Here is a 25,885-nt window from a genome sequence, read left to right on the forward strand (position 1 = left end):
CCCAAGGTCCAACACTACATTGGTCTCATTCAATACTGTGCACCTGGGGCCTGGCCTATAGTAGGTACTTAAACCTGTTGGATATACATGGTTAAGAAGGGGTCTGACGGGCTAGCCAATCCATCTAATTTTTCCAGGACTTTCTTGGTTTTAGCACTGAAGGTCTGACATCCCAGGAACTCTGCCACCCGACCCCAAAACCCCAGTCCCAATACCCCTAGGCCTGAACACCACCTCCACCCACCACCACCACCTCCTCCCACTCACTGCTCTCCACCCCTGACACATTGCAACCACACCTGTTGGCTTTTCCACACACCATTAGTTTTAGGCAGTGGTTCTCCAACTTAGCCTTGCATTGCAGGGACCTGGAAGGCCTACAGAGCAGACGTCCGGACATTGCCCCCAGAGCTTCTGGTTCAGCAGGTCTGAGGTGGGGCCCATAATTTGCTTTTCTAGCAAGTTCCCAGGGATGCCGATGCTGATTTAAAGGAACAGTTGTGGTGCTGGAAGAGCTTGAAAACCACTGATGTCCCTGGCCCACTGCACTGCATAGCCCATACCTGGGGAGCTGGTAAAAATGTCTTCTCACCGACACCCCCCCTTACAGAGGAGGAGACTGCAGTCCTGGGGACCACCACTCCTGGTACCTCTAGGCCTCTCCCTAGGAGCTTGGGGAGACCCCATCACCCCTCTTATAGAGCAAAGGTCTCTGGGGGCCACCAGGTGAACCAGGTACACTGCAAACCCACCCCCCATCTTATTGAAGTGTAAAATTATTAAGGTATGACTTATCCGTTCCACTCTCCAGGGTGTCCACTATGAGCCTGGTAAGTTAATAGCATGGCATAGGGAGCAATGGGGAGCAGCCATGGGTCTTCCCCACTCATGCGCAGGCTCACCTGGCTGCAGGATCCCAGCCCAGGCTTCTAGGTGAAGGCGTGGCACCCGCCCTCCCACACTGCTGCAGTTGGTCTGACTCCCAGAAGTCCTGGGGAAACTGGTCCCTCCCCTCCACCTCACACCCACAGAGCCTACACACCTCTCCTTCCTTCCCCGCAATGTAGCTGCTTGGAATTCACACCCCACCCGAGGCTTCCCCACTTAACCCACCCTATTCTCATAAGGATGTTACTTTGGGATATCCAGCATTTCTAGGCTATAGAAATATGCTGGGGCTGTGTCTCCCCCATTGGACTGGAAGCTCCCTGAGGGAGAGGCTGTGATTCTTCTCTCAGAAAGGGCAGTCCCTACAGGTGGGGCTGTGTCTCATCTGACTGGTACCCCTGTGAAGGCAGGGCCTGGGTGCCTCCTCCCCACCTGCCCTTCTTAGAGTTCGGGGCAGGCTGGACCACGCCAAGCCTCAGGAATGTCTGATGGGTCTAAAGGCCACTAGGAGCCTCCCCTGATTCTGGGGGCTGAGGGGAGCGGAGGGGGCAGTACGCCCCTTGGAAAGAAGGTGATTCTCCCCCACCACATGTGGGCGTGTGCACACACACACATGTGCATGTGCGCGTGCACACACACACATGTGCATCTGCACACGCACACACACATACACACACACGTGCTCACACACACGTGCTCACACACATGGCCTGGGAGCTTCTGGCAAACACTCTTGGTCTGACAACCTAGTTTTGTCTGATTAGGCTAGAGCACTGGGGTGCTCTCTTCTGGGGTGCAGTCTTAGGAACTGTCCTGCAAAAGCAAGACAATGAGTGAGAAACTCCCTTTTCCCCCTCCTTTCCTTACAAACACTTACGAGCATAGGGTAGATGCTCTCCACCTATGCACAGTCTCACAGACCCTCCAGGGGACCTGATTTCCTGAACAGAGGTGTGGGTGACACCCATCGTCTCCCAGTAGTAAGATGGATTCACCCATGGGGTGCTACCCGTGGCACAATTCTATGCACCAGCCTTATCTCCACCCACACCTCCCACACCCAGTCCCAGCCTGGCTCTCCCCCACCCAGGGCCCTCCAGACCCTTGACCTCCCAGCCCCGCACTTCAGTCAGCTGGCCAGGAAGGGAGGGGGCGTGGGGTCCCGGGGGGGCCCAGGAAGGTGTGGCTCAGGAAGCCTGGGCTTCAGCTGCTGCCTGTGGCCTCATTGTGTCACCAGCTCTGTAATTTACCCCTGGCAGGGCCCAGCCCCTCAAATGCTTCCCGCTCCCCACCTCCCAACCCGCAAAGGAAACCAGCTGCTGAGAACACACACTCACACACCTGCCGCTGGCCAGTGGCTGACATCCTCACGAAGTGGGTGCTCTGTGTCCCACCCCCAGCTTGGGTCTAAGCAGATAGTCTTCACGACAGACACACAGCATACTAGCACCTGTAACCTGGAGACAGGACAGGCAGGAGGGGAGGGCTGTGGGGCCTGGGAGCCCTGGAAGCCAGTTTCTCAAGAGAGGTTCCAGGCTGGAAAGAGGAGAGGTTTGGAGTACGGGGTGGGGGTCAGAGTCCCAGTGTGAGGAATGTGAGGCAGGGGAGAGGCAAGGCAGAAACGGTACCACCTTAGGGGCTGCAGGGCAGGAGACAGGAATAGAACATGCTCCTTCCTTAGGGGACCACCAGGGGCTGATTTCTGGAATCTGCTGTGAAGTCCTGGTCCCTCCCTGCCCAGGGCTGCCCTGTGTTCCCACTCCATGCCAGCCCCAGAGATAGCTTCTAACCACCCTAGAGCCCTCGGTCTCCATCATTGCCCATTTTCTCCTTGCTTCCAATTCCAGGCTCTCCCGCTGCAGGTTGAGACAGGGGTCCCCCTGCAGGACCCTCAGCAGCTGTGGAGGCAGGGTGCAAAACCATGTGTTTATTTTTATTAGAAATGTTCTCGGTATAAAAACAGTCATGCGCTACACATTGTCATCAATAACCATCACCAAACACCCAGGCACTGAACTCCGTGTCATCGGCAGGAGGGGCAGGCGGGGGGCAGGCGGGGGCAGGACACGCGGCAGACGGGCAGGGGGCAGGCGGGCAGGCTGCGGGCCATGGGGACACACACAGAGGCCACCGGGAGGATGCGGCACTTGGCAACACTCTTGAGATTGGTTTTTGTTTTGGCTTTTTTTGCGTTTTGGATTTTTTTTTCTTTTTCTATTTTGCGACATGTAAGATTTGGTGAATGGGGGTGATAGTGGCAGGGAGAAAGCAAGGGCTGGATGTAATGAAGGTGAGGAGGGGGCTGAGGACTGGAAAGAAACCTGCACGGGAGACCCAGGGGAGCACAAGAGAAAAAAACTGGAAAGACCTGGAGACGGAGGATGCAGGAGGAAGAGGGGGCAGAGGCAGAAAGAAAGCAGCTAGGGAAAAGCAGAGCACACAGACAGGTGCAGACGCAGAAAAGGCAGTGGTAAAATAAAGACAGGGATGGAAACAGACTGGGACAGTCACCAGTGCGACAGCAGAGACGAAGGGAGAGAGAAAACCAGCTCTGGGGCCCACGCAGCCTGAGCCCCTGTCATTTGGGGGCTGGGAGGGGCCATGGTCCAAGATGCAGGCTCTTGGGGTGGCCTGCAGCCGGCCCGGCCTCTTGTCCTCCTCCTGTCACCTGCCCGGCTTGCCCAGGCTGCCCAGCAGTGACTGCCGGGGGCTCTGCTGTCCTCAGCACCAAGCCGCGTCCGTGGGCATCCACGGGCAGGCAAGACATCAGCTGGGCCCCTGGGAGTGGCCCTGGCCCAACGCGTCAGCCACAAGTGTCTCAGGTCCTCCTCCTCTTGTTCGGCTCTGGTGGCCTAGCTAGATTGCATGGTTGGTGTAGGTGACGTAGGTCTGTTTGGTGGCCAGTGCTGGAAGGAGAGAGACCGGGGTACCCAGACATCAGGGACAGGCTTTTTCAAACCCCCCTTCTGCACAGTCACTGCCCTGCCCACAGCATCAGGTCCAGACCCCTGAACCAAGCTGTTGACATCCCCCAAACTGAATGGTGGCCCCACCCCACCCATCCCATTGCTTCCCCACTTCCCTTCCCCTACTCTGCACTCCCCCCACCGCAACTAGTGCCTCATCCCCCCAACCGCACCCCCACCAAATTCCCCCGCTCCCTGAACCCATCCCCTGTCTGAACATCCTTCCCACCTCCACACCTTCGCTGAAGCTAGGCTGCTTCCCTGGAGGGCCCTGCCCTCCTCACTCTGTCGTTTTAGTTAGGATCCCTCCTTTGATGGGCCCTCCCCCCCCAACCCACTGCTCTGGGAGGGTCCCCCGACACCCTGCCCCCACCAAAGTCCCCGCCACCTCCCGACTCCACCACACTTGAGGAGAATCATTTTTATTTGTGATATTAATTATATATAGCCTTAAAGTATTATCAACAGAAGGATTTCAGGTCCACAGCACACATTCTTGGAAGAGCACATGCGAAAAACAGACATTAGACAGAGCCTGGCAGCCTAGGGGATGGGAGTGGAGAGCCGGGACAGAGAGAATGAATGATGGAACCAGTGGCTGGGCCCTGCCACTCGAGGCTAGACACTGACTAGCTGACCAAGGAGGCCCCTCCGACTGACTCAGCCCCAGTCCCTCACTCAAGGAAGATGGAAGACCTCCAGGTCCCATCAGGCCTCAGTATGGCTACCCTTCTCATTTCTAGGTGTCCCTGTCTCACCCCAGCCTTGAGTCTCCCTTATCTGCACCCTGAGCAAGGGCCAGCCACCACCAGGACCTGGCCTCTGTGTCTGGGTACCCTCATTTCCCAGTCTCAGCCCCTTGTGGGCCCCCCCCACCCACCCAGCTGGGTGACAGTCTCTTTCCAGCATGAACCTCCCCTCCCTCCACCCAGGTGGGGTTCAAACCTCATGGCAGCCTAGTGACAAAGCCAGATAAGGGCCACCCTCCTGCGACAAATGAGGCACTGAGGCCAGTTGGGTGAGGAGCCTGGCCAGGCCCTTAGTTTTGTCCTGTCAGGATCCAGGGTCTCCCTGCATGGCTGGGGACAGCTCAGTGATGAGTCATGAAGGTCAGAATTGCTGCGTGGGGTGGGAGCTAAGTGCTGGTGCGTGGAGGCAGCCGGACAGGAGACAGTTATGGTGCCCTAGTGCGCAAAGCTGGCCTAACACTCCATCAGGGGCCTCTCCACCCAGAAAAGGACCGTCCCTGCCAGCCTCACCCAGGGCGTCCAGCCCGGAATGGAGGACACAGAGGGGGAGCAGTGTGGCTGGACTCTCTGATCCTCTACCCCATGTGCTGGGCCCACAACTGCTGAGTTAAGACCATACTTCCCACACTCCCTGCTGGATGACATTCCTGCTAATGACGTGGGAGTGGAAGGGCTGTGTGTCATTTGATTTGCATGTCATTTGATTAAAACTGTTTCTCCCATACTTCCCCTCTTATGCCTTTCGGGGGCAGAGCAGTCACTGAGAGGGATCAGCCTCAGCACAACCTTTCTGGGAGCCGCTAGAAGAGACCCAGGTCCCCAGGCCTGCCCACCCACTACACCAGCATAGCCAGAAGCCCACCGACATAGGCAGGATTTCTGGGTCCCACTCCCAGAGGGTCCATCAAGTGTGACCAGAAGCGAACTTGTGGGGGGTGGGGCAAGCAGAGGGGTACCTCGTAGGACCAGCGGGGCAACATGAGGTGTGGAACACAGGGGAGCTAAAGGAAGAACTTTCTCCTGAGTGGAGAGGGTGGCCTTATACAGTAGTTCAGCTGCCTGTCAGCTGAAATACGCAAACAGAACATGGACAATCACTTGGCTGGGCTGCAGCCAGGAAGCTGCAAGTCTCAGGTTCCCCCCGGACAGGTGGCAGGAGGAAACGGGGCCATGACTTCAGAAGGAGGCTTACAAAGCATGCCAAGACTTGCCACCTTCATTTCTAAAATGACCCGTCTGCCTCCAGGGTGCTGGTGACCACGAGAGAAGGACCATGGACAGGGCAGTTTTGAGGGAACAGCATCCAGGAGGGTCCTGGGCTGGACAGACTTGGGCAAAGGAGCCCAGACACAAAGGCAGAGGTGCTGAAAGGGGGGCAGGGGCGCTGTGCAGATCAGAACTCTGGGGACAGGAGTCTCTGACCCCCTCCCTCTGTGACCTCCGGCAGCTCCTCCCTCGCCCTCCTAGGCCCCACCTGTAACACAAAAGAGCTCAGTGGCCCTTTGGCCCAGACTTCTTTCTCTGCGGGCCTCCCCCGGCCCCACTCTCCACCCCACTCTCTCCAGCACGATCAGAAAAAGAGGCAGCGGCTGAATCAGTTCCCCGGGGCTCCATCACCCCCTGGGTGAACTGATAAAATGGAGTCTCCAAACCTGCAAACCCGCCAGCAGCCTGGCTCAGAGGTGAAGGAAAACAGCAGTAGGGGCAGCCAAACCTCCACCAGCTGTAGGGAAACAGGCCCCTGGAGCCAGGGGCACCCACGCAGGCAGAAGGAGGAAAATGGCAGGGAGGTTAGGGACAGTTGGGCCCTGCCGTCCCTCTAAGAACAGAGCTGTTTCCAATAGAAAATTCAGTCCTTGGGTTCCAGAACCTGGAAGTGCATTCAGCCCTCAGCTACAAGCCAGGGGCCCCAGAGTCCTTCAGCACAGCTTCGGTCTCACCATCTGGAAAATGGGAGCAGTGAGTCTGCCCGCCCGCCCCTCCCACCGGGAGCTAACTGTGAGACTCTCCCACTGTGGCTGGGAGCCAGGAGGCTTCGGGTCCGGTCCTGCCCTCCCCAGTACAGTGGGTCGCAGCACCTGCCAAGCAGCCCTTCCGACAAATTGAACCTCTCAGCACCTCAATTTTCTCATCTGTACATTGGGTGGCTCTCAGCCACAAGGTGGAGGGAACCCTGCAAAGTGGTGGGCAAAGGGGCAGGGCTGAAATAACTAGAGCAATGAGGACAGGATGAGGACAGTGATGCTCCAGAGGCATCCTCAACCCGAAGGGAGGGACACAGAGCAGGAGCCAAGGGCCCCAAACCTATGCCTTGCCCGTGACAGACCCTTGCTGTTTTTCAAGCCCTGCCACCTGAGATAATAATTAGCTGGGTGGTGGCAAGCAAGAGCTGACAGCCCCCATTTGTCGCCCTGTGTCTCTGTGCCCAATCTGCCCACAATCAGGCCCCTGAATTATTTATTCTGTTGTTTGTGTAAAGATACGTGGCCTCCCAGTGACAGAGTGAAAAATGGCCCTGCTGCACAGGAGTGACATCTCTCCACTCTCCCTGCTCATACCCCCTCACTCTGGCATCCCCAGAATTAATCACCGGGCTCCCACCCAGCACCCCCATAGCTCCTGCTATCGCCAAGCTAAGGGACAGTGGTGACAAAGGGTCCTGGCCTCTGGCTCCCACAGGTGGGCGGAGGGAGCAAACAGCTCTCGTCCTTCCCTTGCAGGAAGGTTCCCTTGCTGGGAACCCTGCGTTTCCCTTCCCTGGGCCTCCATTCCCCTCCTTGTCTGGTGGGGGGTGGGGTGGGAAGGGGTGGGAATTCTACCCTGTCCCCATGGGACCAACCTCAACAGAGACAGAAGATGCCATGTCAGTAAGGAGCCATCAAAGCTGTCTGGGAAGGCCCTGCCCTCTGGTTCCCTCTGGCCAGTGACAGCACCATGAGGGTCACACTTTGGGGTTAGGGTGTTATCTCCAGTTAAATGCCCATGGTCCCTGGAGGGCTCATGCCCCATTCAGACGAGCCCTGGAGCAGAGCTCATTTAACACACCTGCCTGCAACAGGGGAGTAGGGCCTGGAGGGTGGAACCTGGGACAGGTAAGTCTCCATGGGAAGGAGGAAAACTGAAGGCAGGAGTGTGGGGTGGGGAGCAAGGAGGGGCCCCTGCTCAGGACAGAAGGGTCTGGTGAGGGGCTGCATTTGGGGTTTCTGCAAATCTAGACACAAAAGGCCAGAGGTGGGGCATCCTGGGAGGACAAGGCCCCTTCCCATCTCAGAGCAGAGACCCCAGGGGGCCCCTGAAGGGAGTCCTAGGGCTGTAGGTCCAAGGGGAGCTCTGGGAGGATTGGAACCGAAGGTCATCTGGCAGAAGATGGGGGCAAGGGGGCAACACATGGTCTTCAGCATGTCAAAGAAGGAGGCATGTCAAAAGCCACCTATACTGTTTTGCACAGAGAATGGGGCCCCAGAGATAGGAAGACCATGTGAAGTTGGGGTCAAAGGAAAGACACTGGGGCCAGCGAGCCACCGACTTGCTGTGTGACCTCAGGAGAGTCACTCACCCTCTCTGGGCCTCAGCTGGGGATCAAACCTCTAGCCCCACCCCAGCCTCACAGGACTGTTGTGAAGAGCACTCAACAGAGCAGAGGGCTCTGGGAGGGAAAAATCCTGTCTGGATGTAGGAAGAGACTTCCCTTCTTTACACAGATGGCTGTCTCTCAACACGTGGGAGCCATGATGAGAAAGGGAGGGAAGATGTTTCCCCAGGGCCACGAGGTGGGGGAGCCTGTGAGAGGTGCTGCCCCAGCCAAAACAAACAAAGGAGGCTAGGTCTCCTGGTCTCCTGACCTCCTTGTCAGTGACACAGGGCCTCCTCTTAGAGCCTGCACTCCAGACACTCCTGTAGTCTAGCCCATAATCCTCCTGCTGCCATCAACAATGTCCATTTCTGGCCTTTCCCCCAGGATGAGAGGGAAGCAGCTGAGTACTAACTCCCAGGTCCCACCAGGACTGAGTCTCCCCAGAGGGAGGGGCTCTTCTTCTCCTTCCCCACCAGTGGGAGGCCCCCCACCCAGGACTTTCAGAGAGCAGGGGAGGCAGAAGCTGCCACATAAACTATTTGGACACTTGCACGATATCCAGGGAGGGAGCCAAGGTCTCAGTGAGCAGGGTTGACCACGGCTACCCCTTCGTCTCACCCCCGCCAACCACTGGAGCAGCTAGAGTGGAGGCCCACCCCACAGGTGGGAGACCCCATGGCTCACCCCAGGGCAGAGGCCTCCATCTCCAAGGAAGCAATAGGGACATCACCGTGAAGGTCAAGTCCAGCCCAGCTACCTGGTGACTATGTGACCCACATGAATCCCTAACCTTACTGAGCCTCCCTTTCCTCATCTGTATTACACAGATGATAAATAACTTGCCTTTTAAGGTCGCATGGCTGTGTGTCACACAATCAGGGTTCAAGGAGTGGTTGCCACCATGACTGGCGCCCCCGAGGCACCCTCATCCCTCGCATGCCCTGCCCCTCTCTCCCCTCCATCTCTTCTCACAGAGGGCTGGCTGCGAGGGGGACCAGAGAAGCTGGCAAAGATGGCGGCCTCACTCCCTCATGCACATTCCTGCCCAGGCCCAGACCTTGGGCCTGCCCCTCAGATGCTGAGGTCCCCCTCAAAGCATGACCCTCTACTGCAGAGGTTTCCTTGAACCATCCCTTGGGAACACCCAGCCTCTGGGGAACTGAGGCCAATGGAGGCCCTCCGTCCAACCTACTTCTTCCCTTACCCATCCTGGGGACCCACCTCCTGGGTCCCCATCTCTCAGGGCCCTGTTAGGGCATGGCCAGGCGGGCACCAGAGCCTCTGTGCCCAGGTCACTAAAGGGCCAGAAAGCAGAGGCCCTCCAGACAACCCATTCTCCCAGGGGGACGGAGAGGGCACAGGCCCAGATCTTGGTCCCAGGGAAGAGAAATCCCAGAGCCCCCATCACCCTGCATGAACCAGGTTCCCCCACAGCCTCACCCTTGGCAGTCAGATCCCTGGAAGTGTGTAGCTAAGGCTAGGTGGGGTGGGACCTTGAAGTTCTCTCCTGGTTACCAAGATGGGGCGGGGCAGAGGGGCACTAACCTGGCACCTCAAGAGAGAATCCCCACTCACCTGTGGCCTCAGGGCTCTCCCAGGAACCCCAGAAAATGGGCTTAGGGACGGACGTGGCCAGGGTCCCGGTTATGGGGGCTGGCCTTCTCCGGGAAGGAGGAGGGGCTGGGTGGGGCCCTGAGGGAGAGGGGAGGACCCGGACACTCACCAGGAGTCTCAAGGTTCTCGCAGAGCTCAGACTTGGCTTCACCATTGGGCCGGAAGCTGCCCTTCTGCGTGAACTTGTTGGACATGGTGGCGGCGGTGACGACGGCTTTGAGGCTGCGCTTGCGCTTGGGCACATTCTGCTCCGGGTGGAAGAGGATGATGTAGACCTTGGGCATGTAGAGCATCCCCAGGGACACCGAGGCGCTCAGACTCACCGAGACCGTCAGCGTTGTCGTCTGGATGTACAGCTGGAGGTGGGCCAGGGGCGGCGTCAGAAAGAGCTCTGCCCCAGCCTCAGAGTCCCGACCCCAGGAACAGACACAAGGGGGACAGACCCTGGGAGTCCTGCCCCATGTCCCACTGACTGGGCAGAAGGGAGTTGTGGTGTTGAGCTGGGACTTTAGATCAGACTCTCTGGATTCAAATCCTGACTCCACCATTTCTAGCTCTGTGACCTTGGACAAGTCCCACCCTGTGCCTCAGTTTCCCCACGTGAGCATGCTGCTATAATACTCACCTCATAGGGCCGCCATGAGAATGAAACGCCTTGGTAAATGGTGATCCTATATACAACAATGTCCAGCCCATGGTACATACGTACATGGAAGTGTTTCCCACTGCTTCATGCCATGTGGGGGTAGCACCCCTAAAGAAGGGCCCTCAGGGAACCACAGCTGACCCTCCCAGCAGCATCCCGCTACACAGGGCTGGGAGTGAGATGAACATCTGTTGGTGCCTTGGGGTAACTCCCAGGGGCCATGCCACAGCCCCTCGACCAGGTCCCCATTCAGTGACTGCAACCTGTACTGTTGCCCTGTGCAGAGCAGGCCACTGACACGGGAGCCACAGCGCCCAGTGAGATATGGCGATGGCGGCACAGTCAAAGCTCATTTCACGCTCGCTCGCCAGCACTAACGGTGACAGATGTTTAGCAAAATGAAAGTCCATTAATCTGGGTGTCGGATAATCCATTCTTCAATAGCGGGGCCTTCCAGGCAGGGCCTGACAATTCCCACTGCCCCCTGGGGTCCCCTCCCTGCCTCCTCCATCACGCTTCCCAGTCTTCCAGGCCTCTGCTGTCCCGCCAGCCCCCCTCAACCTCCGTGCAGCCAGAGGAGACCTGGGCTGTAGCCCCCAGGTCTGGGCATGGGGAAGGCAAGAAATGTTCTACCCCCTAAATCTTCCATTTCTTGATCTGGGCCCCCTCCCTTGGGGCCTGGCTGATGTGTCGTCTCCTCTAGGAAGCTCTCCCTGAACCCCAGCTCTATCTGACCCCCTATGACACCCATTCTCATACTCTGTCCCATCTGCGCTTCTCTAAAAATGATTCATGACCTGGATCTGAAGGCTGTCTTTCCAGCTGTCCTTTGAGAGAGAGGCTGGAGAAGCCCTGGGGTCTGAAAGGAAAGAGGGATGTGACCCTGAGTCTCAAGCCCTCTCTAGCCCTCAGTTTACTCATCAGTGCAATGGGATGAGAGCTGCTACCTCTCCCAACCCACGAGGTGAGCCAAACCCAGACTGTGAAGCTCTGTGAAGGAGGCTGGGAGTGTGGAGAAGTGGTTTTATTTGTCACTGTTCAGAAACTGTCACAAGCCCAGGGAAATGAGAGCCTGGTCCCCAGTCAACACACACCCATCTGACACAGTCATCTCCTGTCCTCCCGTGCAAGCCATATTCTCACTCTTGTACTACAGCACTCCCTCCCAGCATGACTGGCCCGTAGGAGGGTATAGGCTACCTCTCCTGCCCCCTGAGATGGGGCTGATGGCAGTGGGGGAGGGGTGGACAGGTTCCACACCATGGGGAAAGTGATGAAGGTCTGGGCTAATCAAGATGACGCTTGTTTTCAGGACCTTCACCATTGAACTGGGAGCTCCCTGGGTGAGGGTTCGTCTCCCTCATTAGACCGGGGCCTCCCTGAGGGCAGTCTCCCCTCTCACAGTAGGGGTTCTTGGATGTCAGGGTTGTGTTTCCAAGTCAGATATCCATCTTGGGCCCTCTGCCCACACTTTGTTGATTGGGGGGTGGGGCGTGCATTCGGGCCCATTCGGAGTTGGTGGAACCAGGGAGAGAGGCCCCCTCTCTGGACAGAGTGAGCCCTGTGTTGGGGGCGAGATTCCACTCTGCCCTGAGCCACTGTGGGATGCTAGACCCCCCCCCCCACTAACACAGGCAGAAGAAGAGCCCAGGGGACATACATGTGGTTCCATGCCCTGCTGTCACCATCTTAAATCCTGAATCATTTTTGAACAAGAAAGGGGCTTTTACTTTCTTTCTGCAAAAGGCCCTGAAAACCAGAGGGCCAGCCCTGAACGCGGAAAACAGTACAATCCTTGGTGTTCTCTTTTGCTTTTCAGAATGGAACCTTTTTGCAAAGATATAAGATGGGGCATAAACCAATCCAACCTAAGCGAGCTGCCCCCACCTGCTGGGGCCCTGCCCTTCCAGCAGGGGCCTCGGGGGCTCGTCTAGCCATCCCAGGCTGAGGGGCAGCCGGCCCTGTGCAAGCACAAGTAAGGCTGCACACCCCAGTCCCTCTCCATGCTCTGGGGTCTGGAACTCCCACCCTCCCACCAGCTCACACGTTGTCCCAGAGCCCCCTGTGTGAAGGCGCACGTTGTGACCAAGAGGTAGTAGCATGCTGATTCTATCAAAGAAGGAGCAGCCCCCTAAAACCTCTAGAACCCAGCAGACACCCCCAACTCCCAGGGATAAGGCCCAGGTACGGATGCAGCCCTCCAAGGCCGGTGGCCTGAGAGGTGACCTCCAGGATCTGATTTCATCTTGTTTCCCAGCCAACCTGTCTTCCAGATGGGGGTGCCTGGATTCCTGCCCCCCTTTCTGGTCAGGCCCTGGCTACACTCTGTCCTCTGCAAGAAATCCTGCCTTTGCCTCACAAGTGGCTGCTCCCCAGAGCAAAGAGCTAGGTCTGATGGGCGTGGACAAGGTAACCGCAGGTGGGGCAAAGGGCGCAGAAAGGAGCTGCTGTAGAGGGAGATGAGGAGTCTCCCATTTCCCTGTGAGGCCTGCTGGGCGGAGGGTCCAAGGGGCCCGCCTGGGGGTGCCGAGGAAATCTACCTGCTCCGCGATTTGGCCCAGGCTGATCCTAGTGGCCACAGAGATCCTCGGAATCTGTACAAACCAGAGAAATGAACCTCCCCACCCCCTGGTCAGCCTCTGTGGCTAGGTCCCACCCAAGGGCAGCTAAGTGGGAACCCCATGCCGTGGAGAAAGCATGCTGTGCCCGGCTCTGGGTAGTGCTGCACGGCGGCCATAATAACCCCTGGCAACTGGGGCTAGCATGGGGAAAGCCATCCACCTGCTCAGCCCAGCAGCACAGACTGCTTCGCTCCACGCCACCACCTGCCTGCCGGGGAAATGGGCGCCACGAGCCCCTGCACACACATGTGCACACAAGCCTGGGCACGCCCACATACCCACAGACACGCATGCCCATAGACACATGCATCTCTGCATTCACACACACACACATCCCTGAACTCACAGCTGTGCGCTCATATGTGACTCAGACTCATGCCAGGGGGCACGTGTATGCACACACATGCACTCCCTTCATGCACCTAGGTACACTCGCATGCAGGCACCCAGACGCATTCATCCATATCTGTACACATACCTGAATACGCACCTACAAGTGCACACACACACATCTGCACATACATGGCCAGGCACATGCAACTCGTCTGCACACCCACATGCATCCCAGCCGTGAAGCTCTCAATGTACACACCTGCCCATCCCCACCCAGTGTACACAAACGCAGCCACCTGCATACAGATACACACACCACCCAGCCACCACCAACCATGCACAAGAAGGCACACACACCTCTGTAACCATACAACTCCCCGCCGCGGCCCCACCTCTCTCTCTCTCTACCTGTTTGCAGGGCTGGCAGAGCCCAGTGGAGATTCAGATTCAGCTCCTGGTGGCCTGTGCCTCTAGGAAGTTGGGTCCCAGCATGGGGTGGGAGAAGAGCTCATATCCCGGCCCCTCCTTATGCAGAAGCCCAGAGGGGAAGGTCATGTCCCATGTCCCCCATGATCAGGACCAGAGCAGGGTCACCTGTGGCTGAGAGGCTAGCCTGCTGTGTGACCCCAGGCAAGTAAGGGCCTCTGCGCCTCTCTGGGCCTCAGGAGAGATCATTTCAGAGGTTCCTTTTCAACATCTATACTCAAGGAGCCTCCTAAAAAGGAAGAAATTAGAGGCAGTCCGGGTAGCCTGGAGAGATGTGGGGGCTGAGCAGGAGGCGGGGCCTCAGCAGCTGGAGGAGGGAGGGTCTGACAGCCCCCTGGAAGGGCAGGAACCCCACCGAGGAAACTATAGGAAGGCAGAATCAGGGGCTCAGCCAGCATGTTGTCTGCCTTCTAGCTGTTCACCTTTACTCCCTGAGGAGGCAGGGGAAGGAGACTCCTGGTGTTGCCAAAATTTCTCAAGCTGTCAGCTTCCTACAATGTGGGGTGGCTTCCCCTGCTGGCTCTGTGGGCCCCCTGGGCACTGCGGGCCACCGGGCTCCGACTGTACCTGTCCTCAGCAGGGAGGGCTTCCCGTAGGCCTGTGGGGGCAAGAAACCTGGCTCACAGGGCAAGCTAGGCCTGGTGGCTGCTTTGGCTCAGGTTTGTGGGGTGACATGGAGCCAAACCTGATTTCTGATCTCAGGGCCCTCACTGCCAACCCCAATGTCTGCTTCTCAGAGCCCCTCAGCCCACTGGCCACCTTTAGAAGGAAGGCTACAGGCCTTTACAGGGCCAGGTCAAGGGTTTCAGCATGGAGGGCAGAGGTCTTGCCCTCAAGGAACTCTTGGAGCAGAGGTGGCCCTTACCAAGGAGGCTTGCAGGGCAGGAAGGTATTCCAGGGCTGCAGGGGGGCAGTGTGGACTGGGTTTGTGGAGGGGATTCCTGAGTTAGGCACAGCAGGGTAAGTTCAACCATGCTACCTATGGGCTGTGTGATCTCAAATGAGTCACTTGGCCTCTCTGTGCCTCTGTGTCTCATCTATAGACAGGGATAGTGCTATCCACCTTACCCTGCTACTGTGGATGGGGACCATCAGGTAGAGTGTCAGGTCCATGACAAGCACCCCATCCGTCACGGCCTTGGCAGCAGCCTCACTGAAAGCCAAGGATCCTGAGTAGCTCACAGCTGGGCTCCAGCTTCAAATGCCAGCCATGGGCTGGTGACAACACCAGCTCCAGCTCCAGCCCGGCCCTCAGTCCTGAACCCCGGCCCTGTGTATTCAGCAACAGTATGTGGACCTCTTAACAGGCACCCCAAACTTAGCACATCCAGAGGACCGCCAGATCTCGGCCCCCAAACAGACTCCTCTGTGCTCTTCCCCACCTGAGAGTGCAGACGTTCCTTCCTCCTGATCCTCACGCCAAAACCCAGAGTCATCCTTGATTCTCCTCTGCACTTCTTGCCCCACATGCAATCCGTCCCAAATCCAGCCGCCTCACCTGCAGACACATCCAAGAACCCCTGCTTCCCATCACCCCCGGCCCCAGCAGCCCCCTGCTGGGCTCGCTACAGTCCCCTCCGAATTGGCCATCCAGGTCTCAGCCCACCTTCCTCAGGGCTCCACCCAGCAGCCAGAGGGATCCTTCTAAACCCGCACTATGTCATGTCCCTCACTGCTCAGAACCCCAGCATGGCTCCCTTCTCACTGATGGTAGAAGCCCACATCCTTCCCACAGCCTCTGAGTCCTCCACCATCTGTCCCGTCATCTCTCTGATCTAGTCCCCATCACCCTCCCCTGGGTTCCTCAGTACCAGCCACCCCACAGAGGGGTAAACGGCTTTCAAACCCATCAGGCCATGTGATTGTGACAACCCTTAATGACTGAAAGAGAAGGATCATGGCCCCAACATACTGATGGAGAAACTGAGGCGGAGAAGCCAGCTGCCATGCCCAAGATCCCAACATAGAACTCGGACCAGGAGCTGGGGTCCTTGGTCCCAATAACCCCTTGCCCATCTCTAACCTCCAGCTTCAGTGACCCTCAGTCCTTCAAGATAAACCCCTGCAGGCGCCAGGCAGCGCTGGGGCGGGGATGTGGTCAGAGTGCACGGGGCCCTGGGGTCTGTCCACGCCCACAGGATGGCCTGACAGAGCCAGCAGGAGGCACCCTGTCTGCAGCTCTGGCTGGTGGAGGGAAGGACCCTCAGCTGACACCCCAGGCTCCCAGGCTTCAGAGGCTTGGTGACCAGGAGAAGAGGAGTGAGTGTTGATCCAACCCCCACCCAGGGACCCAGGGGGATCCTGCAAGGGCAGAAAGAGGGGCAGGCAGAGGACAAGGAAGAGAGGAGTGGATGCAGGGAAGATGGGGCTGAGCAGGGCGAGAGTCTCTTCTCCAGGAAAGAGTCTAGAAGAGATTGAAAGCTGACAGAGAGGAGAGAGGGAGGCAACGAGAGGTAGAGGCAGGGAGGGAAGGGAAGAAGAAGGAGAGAGTTGAGATGGGTGGGAAGGGGAAGCCAGAAAAGAGAAAGGGTAGGAGAGAAGAGGGACAATCCAGAAGCCAGAGAACAGAGGCAGAGGAAGCAATGAGGCATGGAAGAAGTCCTCTCCAGAGCAGAAGGAAAGGCCAGCGAGCCCCCACGGCTGCCCGCAGCTCGGGGCCCTCACTCTCCCCCACCCCCAGCCCCACCATTCACCTTGTCTGCTGACTGCGAGGTGCCAAAGAAGATAGGGATGAAAGCGAGCCAGACGATACAGGTGGTGTACATGGTGAAGCCGATGGGCTTGGCCTCGTTGAAGGTCTCAGGCACGCCGCGCGTCTTGATGGCGTACACGGTGCACGTGACCATGAGCAGCATGCTGTACCCCAGCAGGCAGATGAGCGACAGGTCCGAGATGTCGCACTTGAGCACGCCCCTGGCAAAGCGGGGGTCGAGCGTCCGCTGGTCCTGGAAGTCCACCACCGAGTGGGACGGGTCCACCACAAACCACACGCAGATGCCGAGGAGCTGCAGGGAGATGAGGCTGAAGGTGATGGCCAGCTGCGAGGCAGGGCTGATGAAGCGCGGCGCGCTCACTGACCGCTTGCCCTGCTCGAAGATGCGGTAGATGCGGTTGGTCTTGGTGAGCAGGGCCGCGTAGCTGATGCTCATGCCCAGCCCCAGGAAGATGCGGCGCAGAGAGCACGTCCCCAGGTCGGGCTCAGCGATCATGAGGAAGGTGGTGGCGTAGCACAGGAAGATGCCAGCCAACAGCACGTAGCTCAGCTCGCGGCCCGAGGCCTTGACGATGGGCGTGTCATTGTAGCGCACGAAGGTGACCACTACGAAGAGCGTGGCAGCGATGCCCACCACGGCCAGGAAGAGGGGCAGCACGGCCCAGGGCGAGTCCCACTCCAGCTTGATGATGGGGATGGGCCGGCAGCCCGTGCGGTTCTCGGTGGGCCGCATGTCGTACGGGCAGGTCTTACAGGTATAGCGGTCCACCTGGTACTGGTACCCTGTGCACGGCTCACAGTGCCAACAGCACGGCATCCCCTTCACGGTCTTCTTCCGCTCACCCGGCTGGCACGGCAGGCTGCAGATGGAGCGGGGTGGTTGCAGCCCACTCCCCGGCCAGTGCATCCGCTCTATCTGGCAACAACATCGCAGGGGAGCCGGCCTCAGGCTATGCCAACCACTGCCTGGGGCCACCCCACCAGCTGGCATCCTGGCCACGGCAACGACCCGCTGGACCCAGCAGCTGGACTTAAATAAGCCCACCTGCATGTTGCAGCCCTGGCTAATCTAAGAGACATCCTGAGCAAATCCCAAACCCTCCAGGACCGTACAGAGACCCTGAGCACAGAGAGCGGCAGGGAGAACCAGGAGTCCCACAGGGAAGCAGAGGGAACTAGGGAGCCCAGATTACAGACCCACCCCAGCATCACCCAGGAGCTTGCTGGAAGTGCTACCTTTGGGCCTGCCCCAAACCTACTGTGTCAGGATCTGAGTCTTAACCAGACCCTGCAGGTGACTTGTGTGCTTGCTGGGAGATGTGCCGTCCCCATGGCTCAGCCCACAGTGTCTCCTCTGGGTGGGACAGGAAGCTGTGCTCAGCAGAGAGCAATGATAGATTTGCTCAGAGGACAAATCTGAATCTGTGCCCGGGGGTTAGAATTTCTTTATATCTTGCTCTAAATTAGCACTAGTCATGGTTATATGTCTCCGAAGACACAGTCACTGCGAACAAAGGAGCCACAGGGTATGTTGGCACCCCTACCAAATTCAGTGTTACAAAAAAGTCTGGAAAGTCAGCGAGAGGCGCAGAAGAGCTCCAGGCCCTGAGCAAAGGGAGCTGGACTACACTTGGGAGCCATGTTCAAGGCATCTGTTCCAAATAGAGCGGCTGCTAGGAGTTCACACTTGGCGAGCAGGGGGCCTGGCCAGACAGGTGCTCCTCTGTGCTGGGTCCTCGCTCCCAGAGAAGGAATAAGCAGCTGCTTGGGCAAGGGGATGGTTTCAGAGCTGAGGAAAAGGGGAGGGGCAGCCAAAGATGGGCTCCCAGGAGTGGGGAGGAAAAGCTCAGGGCAGCAGCTTGTCCTGTGGCTCTGGGCATGACAGGGCCATGTGGTCCCCTAGAGCCAAAGAGCACAGGAACAACCTGGGCCACAATCCCTATAGGAACAATGAAGCAGGACAACCCTGGCCACTGGAGCTATGAGACTGTAGGGAAACAAATGGCAACGGTGACTGTTCTAGAAAACTCTGGCTCCCATAGAAAGAGCCATAAATGTAGGTAAATCCTGGGATCACAGGTGTGTTGCCAGCTGGCTGTGAGCCCTGCAGCAAACACCTCAACCTCTCTGAGTCTTTGTTTCCCCACCTGATCCAAGGACACCAGAAAGAGGCTACTCTGCCCTTTGCTACTTATTGCACCTTCTATTTGGAAGTCATCACAGAAATTCTATTTCCCCAGAAGCTCAGGCCCACGAGGCGCGGGGCTCTGTGCCTGTCCCCTGCCTCGTGTCTAGCCCCCAGCACAGGGCTGGCATGCTGGGGACCCTTGGACTCTCTGTGGAGTCTATGACAGAGGAAGTGAGGCCCAGGCACCAGCCGTGAGAGGCCATCTCAGTTTCAGACCCGGAGGAAGACAGGGCGGGCAGGGTGAAGTCTCTTCCTCAGGCCCCCACCCCAGCCTGGCCTGCTCTGTGACCCCTGCAGCACAGCCCAAACTGAGCCCTCAGGAGAAAACGGGGAGGATGTGACAGTTGAAGTCCCGTCCCCCCGACCTTACCCCCGCCCCGACTCCACACTGGCTGAGGGGCCTTGTATCATCAGGGAGGTTTCCGCTGCCCTCCCCACACCGAGGCCCTGCCTTCACTTACCACAGCTGTAGAATGGATAAGAACAGTGCCTGCCTCACGGGGCTGCTGTCCACATAGTAAGGTCCCACACTTACCACAGGTGCTGTATACAGCAGGCACTCAGTAAGGCTGAGCTGCCGATGTTGCTGGTGAACTGAATCACAGGTCCCCACTGCTCCCCTCACTGGACCCCACAGAGACACTCCTACATATGGGATATCATCCCCTTGGCCAAGTGCTCCCACCGGCCCTGTTTTGTCTGTCTATCTCTCTTCAGCAACCCAAGGAACATCACCGTGGGAATGGGCTCTACTCCCGCCCTGCCATGTGGCTTTTGGAACATCCCTCAGGCTGGGCTCGCAGAAATACTGCCTCTAACTCAGAAGATTGTCAGAGCCAAATGGGCTCACGGGCAGAAAGTGTTTCGAGGAGCTTGGGGGCTCGTCGCTGGAAGAGATTCCTATAAGAGGAGACAGCAGGGACGTGAGGCAACTCTCCCAGGATCGGCAACAGGGAGTCTGAGGCCAGACATGGGCCTGGGCCTTCTGGCCCCTCTGGTCCATCCATCTGGCTGTCACATTGTGCCTGCCCCAAGCACGGCTCACCCCTTCACCTTGCAAGGTCGGGGCCAAGTGCACTGGCATTTTCTTAGGAAATGAACCACAGGCCCTTTCTCTCCAAACACATGCTCTAGTCACAGCTAGGTACACTGAGGCCAGAGAGGGAGAACTGCAATGTCCCGGGGACAATCAGGGGCCGGGAAAATGCAGCTAGGAGGATTCAGGAGAAGACACCCCCCCCAGCTGCCCATAATACCCAGAAAAATGATGACCTTCTAGATGCAGTTTGACGGCTTTAGGAAATGCTCTCAAACAGCCCTCTACCCCCAACCAGAAACCCCACAGGATGGTGCCCTTTGCCTTAAGACATTGTCCTCCTTTGTCCCAATGCAGCCCTCCCCCGCCACCCCCAAACTCCCATCCCCCCACAACTCCCTGCTTCCCTGTACCTGCTGAGCCCTTCAGTCCGGGGTAAATTGTCCAAATTATCCAGCATTTTCCTCCACCAGCAGGCAGCAGGCAGGAAGGCCCCAGGCCAAGGAAAAGGGCATATAGCAGAAAACCCACAGCCCTATCCCTCCATTTCTGGGAGGGACGGCACTCAGGGCCCTTGGAGGCCTGGACTGGGGCCTGGAAGGAAGCCTGGGCTTGGTAGCAGCAAACTGGGAGTCAGGGCTGGTCCTCGCCATCAGCGGCCACCTCCCCTTGGTCTTACTTCCCAGGGGTTGGGTGGCACACGTGACTCTGTCCATCCCTCCTGGGGCCCCTCCCTGCCCTCCCACCATGTACGTACTCTGAGGTGCAGGTGGTCCGTCCAGGAGCCGATAACCTTGTACTCAGCCGAGCCATTGCGCATCTGGTACTGGTAGATGTCATAGCGGCCAGGGGCATCTCCATTCTCATTGAAGGTCACGGGATTCCCCGCAATGCCTGTAGGGGCCAGTGACTGTTACACACTCTGTATCTTTGCTGAGCTCTCACCAAGAAGCAGGGAGGATCAGGAGCCCAGAGCAGAGACACCTCTGGGGAGGCCCCTGCGTGGAACATTTTAGGAGGTTCCCTCGCCCTCCAGAGGCCCCAGCCCCTCCCCCTATGGCACCCTGGGACCCCTTCTGGTGCACAGCCCAGGACAGCCACCTGAGAAGTTGACGTTGCGGATGTACTTGAGAAGCTGGGTGCCGTCCACGGGGTCCATGCGTGGGCAGAGCCCCACACGGCCAGGACACAGGTCGCGGTGCATGGCGTGTAGTGCGTGGCCCATAGCATACACGGCGTCAATCACAAACTGTACCTTCCCCTCCTGCTCATACGCCGAGTCCTGCCCAATGCGTTCTCGGTCTGCAACGAAACGCCCAGCACGGGGGCCATACATGAGGCCCACCATCCTCACTGACCCCGTGCTGGACGCTAGAGCCAAGAGAGGTGACACAGCCCATCTCTGCACACGTAGGCCTTCTGGCTTCTGGCCCAGTGCCAGCTCTATCTCCCACGGGATGGTCTTATGGGGGATGATCCCACAAGGGGACAGGGAGGGTCCACTGCCCTCGCCACTGTGCAGCCATCTCTGTGCCCTGAGACCCCAGAATAGCCAGGGCAGGCCCCCATGTCACGATCACCCTCAGAAGGCTGTGGGTCAGGGGGTCTCCCTACGGCTGTGGAACCTCCCCGCCCTCCCCCTGCCTGACCTAGACCAATCGCGGGAGCCACTGGGAAATCGCTAGGACAAGAGCTGTGTGGCTCAGCGGTACACTCTGGCAGCCCACAGATGGGCAGCCATGCCAGCCAGGGCACACTGCCCCCGCCACAGGGTATGGAAGGGGAAACTGAGCCCCAGGAGGGTGAGAGCCTGGCTGCAGATCCCTCAGAGTTTAGGACCCAAGCCACCTGGTGCCTTCGATGGCTTCCAATCGCCCCAAACACTAGAAGTTACTATCATCCCCACCCACTCCTTCCCCATTAGGCAGGTGAGTGAGTTCTGCCAGGTGGGGAACCCCCCTCCCTCACCTCACTGCAAACAGCAGTGGCTCCCTAGGACGCCATGGCCTTGGGGCTCTGTCTTCCCATCCTTACCCCCAGGCCCTGGGCCCAAGCTTCACAGCTGCCTATGGCTTCAGTGTCCTCTCAATAGAAAGGGATCATAATCCTGCCCCCAGAGGTTTAACTGAGAATGCTTGGCACTGAGTAGGTGACTGATCCACATTGTTATTGTGCTAAGTGGTCAAAGGTGGCGGGGGGGTGGGGTGGTGGTGGTGGTCTCTGGGCCATAGCAGGCCAGGAAGGCTTTCTGGAGGAGGAGGCATTACCCAAGCCTGGGCCCAGGATAACAATCATCATGAAGAATAGGGGCTGCTAATGTCTAGTGAACACCTGCTCCATGCTAAGCATCTTTTTAAGCCCTTTATGCATATAAACGCATTGAATTCTCACCAGGGTGCCATGAGGTGAGTAATTATCCACGTATCAGAGATGAAACTGAGGCACAGAAAAGCCCAGTGATGTCCCAGAACCACCAAGTGCTGAGCCTGAATCGCAGTACTCTGGCTCCCAGCCTATGTGCCACTCTACACTTAAGGGATTCTAAGAGGGGGGTTGGGATGGGGACAGGAATGCAGGGAGGGGAGAGGAGGAGGGGACAGGAGGATGCAAAGTGGAGGCAGGGAAAGGATGGGAAGAATTCTAGGGAAGCCAGGCTTCCCCTTCTGGGGCTTCCCCTTCTGAGGCGGTAGGCCCTGCCCCCATCACAGCCTGTAACTCCCTGGAGACCAGGACAAAGACATTAACCCCACCACCCACCCTGCCATGTACACCCACTGCCTCCCTGTTAGGGGGCCAGTGCCATACCTTGCAAAAGTGATTCCGCAGTGGGCTGCAGGATGAGGGGCTGCACCCCAGCCTAGCCCCCTGGCCCACAGCCATGTCTACTGTGTGGGGGCTGGGCTGGGCGAGCGCCAGGCCCTGGGAACTCCAGAGGTCACTGCGTCCATCTCTGCCCTTGGATACCTCAGAGGCAGACACCTGCCTGGGGCTCCCACAGAGCCGGGGGCACATTTCATATGCCTGCCTGCCTCGGCCACCAAGCCCCTGGGACCAAGGGCAGAACCTGACCCCAGTTATCCCAACCTCGGGGTCAGAGATCAAGACTCACCAGCACTCAGATGGGACAGTTGGGGACACATACCCTGTTGGTCCTTGTGGTACCATTCAGTCAAGATGACCCACAGCTCTTACAGTGCGGCCTCAGGGCTGGAGGCCAGGCAGGCTTGGGAGCCGTCTCCCTGGCTTTCTCCTGGTCACCAAAGGCCCTCACTACCCATTGTCCCTGCCCTACACTTGCGGGGGCCTAGACTTGAACCTGGGAGCTGGAACCCCAGCTCCACCAACCACTCTGGCTGTGGGACCTTGGACCTCGGACTCCAGCTCCCTCCACTACAAAATGAGGATGATGATGGCACTTGCCTCACAGGGTCAGGTTAGGGTCCCTAAGGAGGATTAGTGGGTTAATATTCACAAGACCCAAAGAGAGGCGTGATGCTTGCCAAGTGCTACAGAGGTTGGCCAGACACCTGCGGGCACAGATGGGTGTAAGTCCAACCCTGCCTCAGAGCTCCTGGGCCAGCAGAGCCTAGTGAATCAGTCAACACAATTTCTAGGACAAGGCACAGACGGGAATAAACATGAAAGGCAAATCCTCCAGCTTAACTAGCCCGCCTTCTTGTCTGAGCTCCTGATGACAAGGTTCTGAGAAGGAGGAGAGAAGCCCAGTGACAACCCTGTCCCCAGAGGGAGGGGAACAGAGGGGGCTGGAACAGGTTGAAGGCTGTAGCCCCACCCTGGACCGCACCTAGCCCCCAGGTCCCGCTCCCCTCAGCCTGAAAAATGGAAAACATAAAACGCTACTCAACAACCCCGCACTCCCATCACATCCTCATTTCCTATGGGTCAGAGACTGAATTATTAACCAGGACGGAGGGGAGGCTGTGGCCACTGCAGAAAGCAGAGAGTTCCCTCCCAAAGCCAAGGATACCCTGGCTGATGGGATCTGATTACACCTCCCCACCTGAGCTGCTCTCAGCCTCTCCTCTCTCCTTCTTCATGGGTCCTCCCTCAGTGGGTCCCACTGAAGTAGCCATTCTGGGCCACTCTGGTCCAGGACCAAGGGAGGGGTTCGCAAGCCGTCTGCCCTGAGGCCAGAGTGAGGATGAGCCTTACCCTGGAGAATCCACCTCTGCAGGGGGACGCTCTCACGAGAGGGGCTCTGGGGTCCTGTCATCCCATCAGGGCTGCCCCTCCAGAATCCCTACCCCAGAGCTGTCACAATGCCAGCCATGGACTTTTAGAGACTTCTCGACACACTTTCACATCCTTGACTTTTGTCTTGAGTCCAGCCCCAATTATGGATGAGAAAATGCACCGTGAGGTGACCTGCAAAGCACCTTTATTTAACAAGGGGACACCAGGCCTCGAGCATGCCCTCCACAAACACCCCTCAACCCCCAAGGGCCCTTCCCTTTGGAGAGCAGGAATCATAAATACAAGTTAAACAAAGACGAGATGCTCCATCCCAAATGTTCGAAGCTGTGCCCATAACCTCCACACACTCTGGACTCCTCAGCAAATGACCCCACACCAAGAGCTTCACATGCCTGGAATTTCTCTTCCCCGGAGCTTGGGGAGGTCAGCTGAACTGGTCCCCTCACAGAGGAGGTAACTGAGGTTTGCGAGTGGTCAAGTGATGTACCCAGGATCCCACAGGAACCCTGTCACCCAGCATGTGCTCGTGCACACGGGGGATGGGCCTGACTGGGAAGTGGCAGAGCTGGGATTTGAACCTGGATCTCTCTGGCTCTTTAACCATTTCTACCACCCCACACCATCCCACCCCGGGTCGTCCCTCCCCTTCTTCTTCCTCTAACCAGTCCCTGGTCTGCCTCCTCCCTCTTCTCTGGGGCCCAGGCCTAATCAGAAGTTCAGGATCCCTGTCTGCAGAGTCAGAGCAGGCAGTGGTCATGGAAAGAAAGGGGTGGGGGGTCAGAAAATCCCCTCCTGGGTGGGCAGGAGCTCCAGGCCCAAGCAGTTCTGGGAGGAAGCAGGACGCACATTTCTGAGCGCTACTGGAGGAGATAAATCCCAGACACATGGTGGCAATGACAGCAGCAACAGTTTGAAGATGTCCTAATTGTGTCCCGGGGTACCGTGAGCTGGAGATGCGTTTGGCTCTGCCGCGGGTGACAGCCAGCCGGAGAAACCAACGGGAGAGGATTTTCTCCATCCAAACCCCCGCAGCTACGGTTACTACGGTGACTGCAGCCTTTGTCTGCAGGTTGTAAATTGTAATTGAAATGAGTTTTCAAGGTTGAAATAATCAGAGTTCCTCTTGTCTCCCCCATCACCTCGCCACAACTCACCCCGCCCAACCGCAACCCTCCTGAGCCGTTGTGGTCACAGGCACGCACCAGCGCACGCACGCACGCACGCACAGTTCTTGAAGAGGCTTCCTCGCATAAAAGAAGACAAAATCAATTACGCACACGTGCACGTACTTCCAAAGCTACACGTCCAAGGTGGCTACCCACAACCCAGCAGGCACTGAAACACACGGCCATACTCACACTCATGTCTCAACGCATATAAACTCAAGTAACACAGACACGGCTGCTCGCCCAGTTCGGCATGCATCCAAGCATCCTGTCCTCCAGATTCACCCATGGTCGGGCTGACAGGCCCACGGGTATTTCCTCTGGGAGATGATAACGGATGCATCAGTGGGGCTCGATCCCACTAGAGCCCTCCAGGAGACGATGTGGAGGATGCCTCATGGTTGCCCATCAAAGAGAACAGACACTAGGGCCCCCCCTCAATGTTAAGCCAAGTTCTGCTCCCAGGGGCACTGACTCTATTAACAAAGATGGGGCTGGCGAGCACTGAGGGGACCAGGGGGTGCCGGCGGTCTCTGTTCACAGGTAGAGGCCCACAGGTGCAATCCAGCCCAGGTGCGCGAACACACCACACGCAGCTGCACGCAGAAGCCTGCGTTCATGTACAAATATGCAAACGTGCACACCAGTTTTCAGCCCTCGGGCAAACTTCCAGGGAGTAGGATAAAAGAT

At 57.8% G+C, this 25,885-nt stretch overlaps 1 protein-coding gene across 1 annotated transcript in view; it reads right to left on the reverse strand.

Annotated features, from left to right (window-relative positions):
- Nucleotides 1-2,803: 2,803 nt before the first annotated feature.
- The window catches only part of GRM4 (glutamate metabotropic receptor 4), a 116,954-nt gene continuing 93,872 nt past the window's right edge, over nucleotides 2,804-25,885 (reverse strand). Inside the window, exons 7-11 of the mRNA XM_045074721.1 lie at nucleotides 20,916-21,116; nucleotides 20,572-20,708; nucleotides 16,571-17,506; nucleotides 9,901-10,147; nucleotides 2,804-3,794 (exon numbers count right to left, since the gene is read on the reverse strand). Coding sequence (XP_044930656.1) covers nucleotides 3,745-3,794; nucleotides 9,901-10,147; nucleotides 16,571-17,506; nucleotides 20,572-20,708; nucleotides 20,916-21,116 — 1,571 coding nt within the window. The 3' untranslated portion in view covers nucleotides 2,804-3,744. The remainder of the gene's footprint in view (nucleotides 3,795-9,900; nucleotides 10,148-16,570; nucleotides 17,507-20,571; nucleotides 20,709-20,915; nucleotides 21,117-25,885) is intronic.

The sequence above is a fragment of the Mustela putorius genome, unplaced genomic scaffold (genome assembly GCF_011764305.1).
Source record: "Mustela putorius furo isolate JIRA1106 unplaced genomic scaffold, ASM1176430v1.1 tig00000135_pilon_pilon_pilon, whole genome shotgun sequence".
Lineage (NCBI taxonomy): Eukaryota > Metazoa > Chordata > Mammalia > Carnivora > Mustelidae > Mustela > Mustela putorius.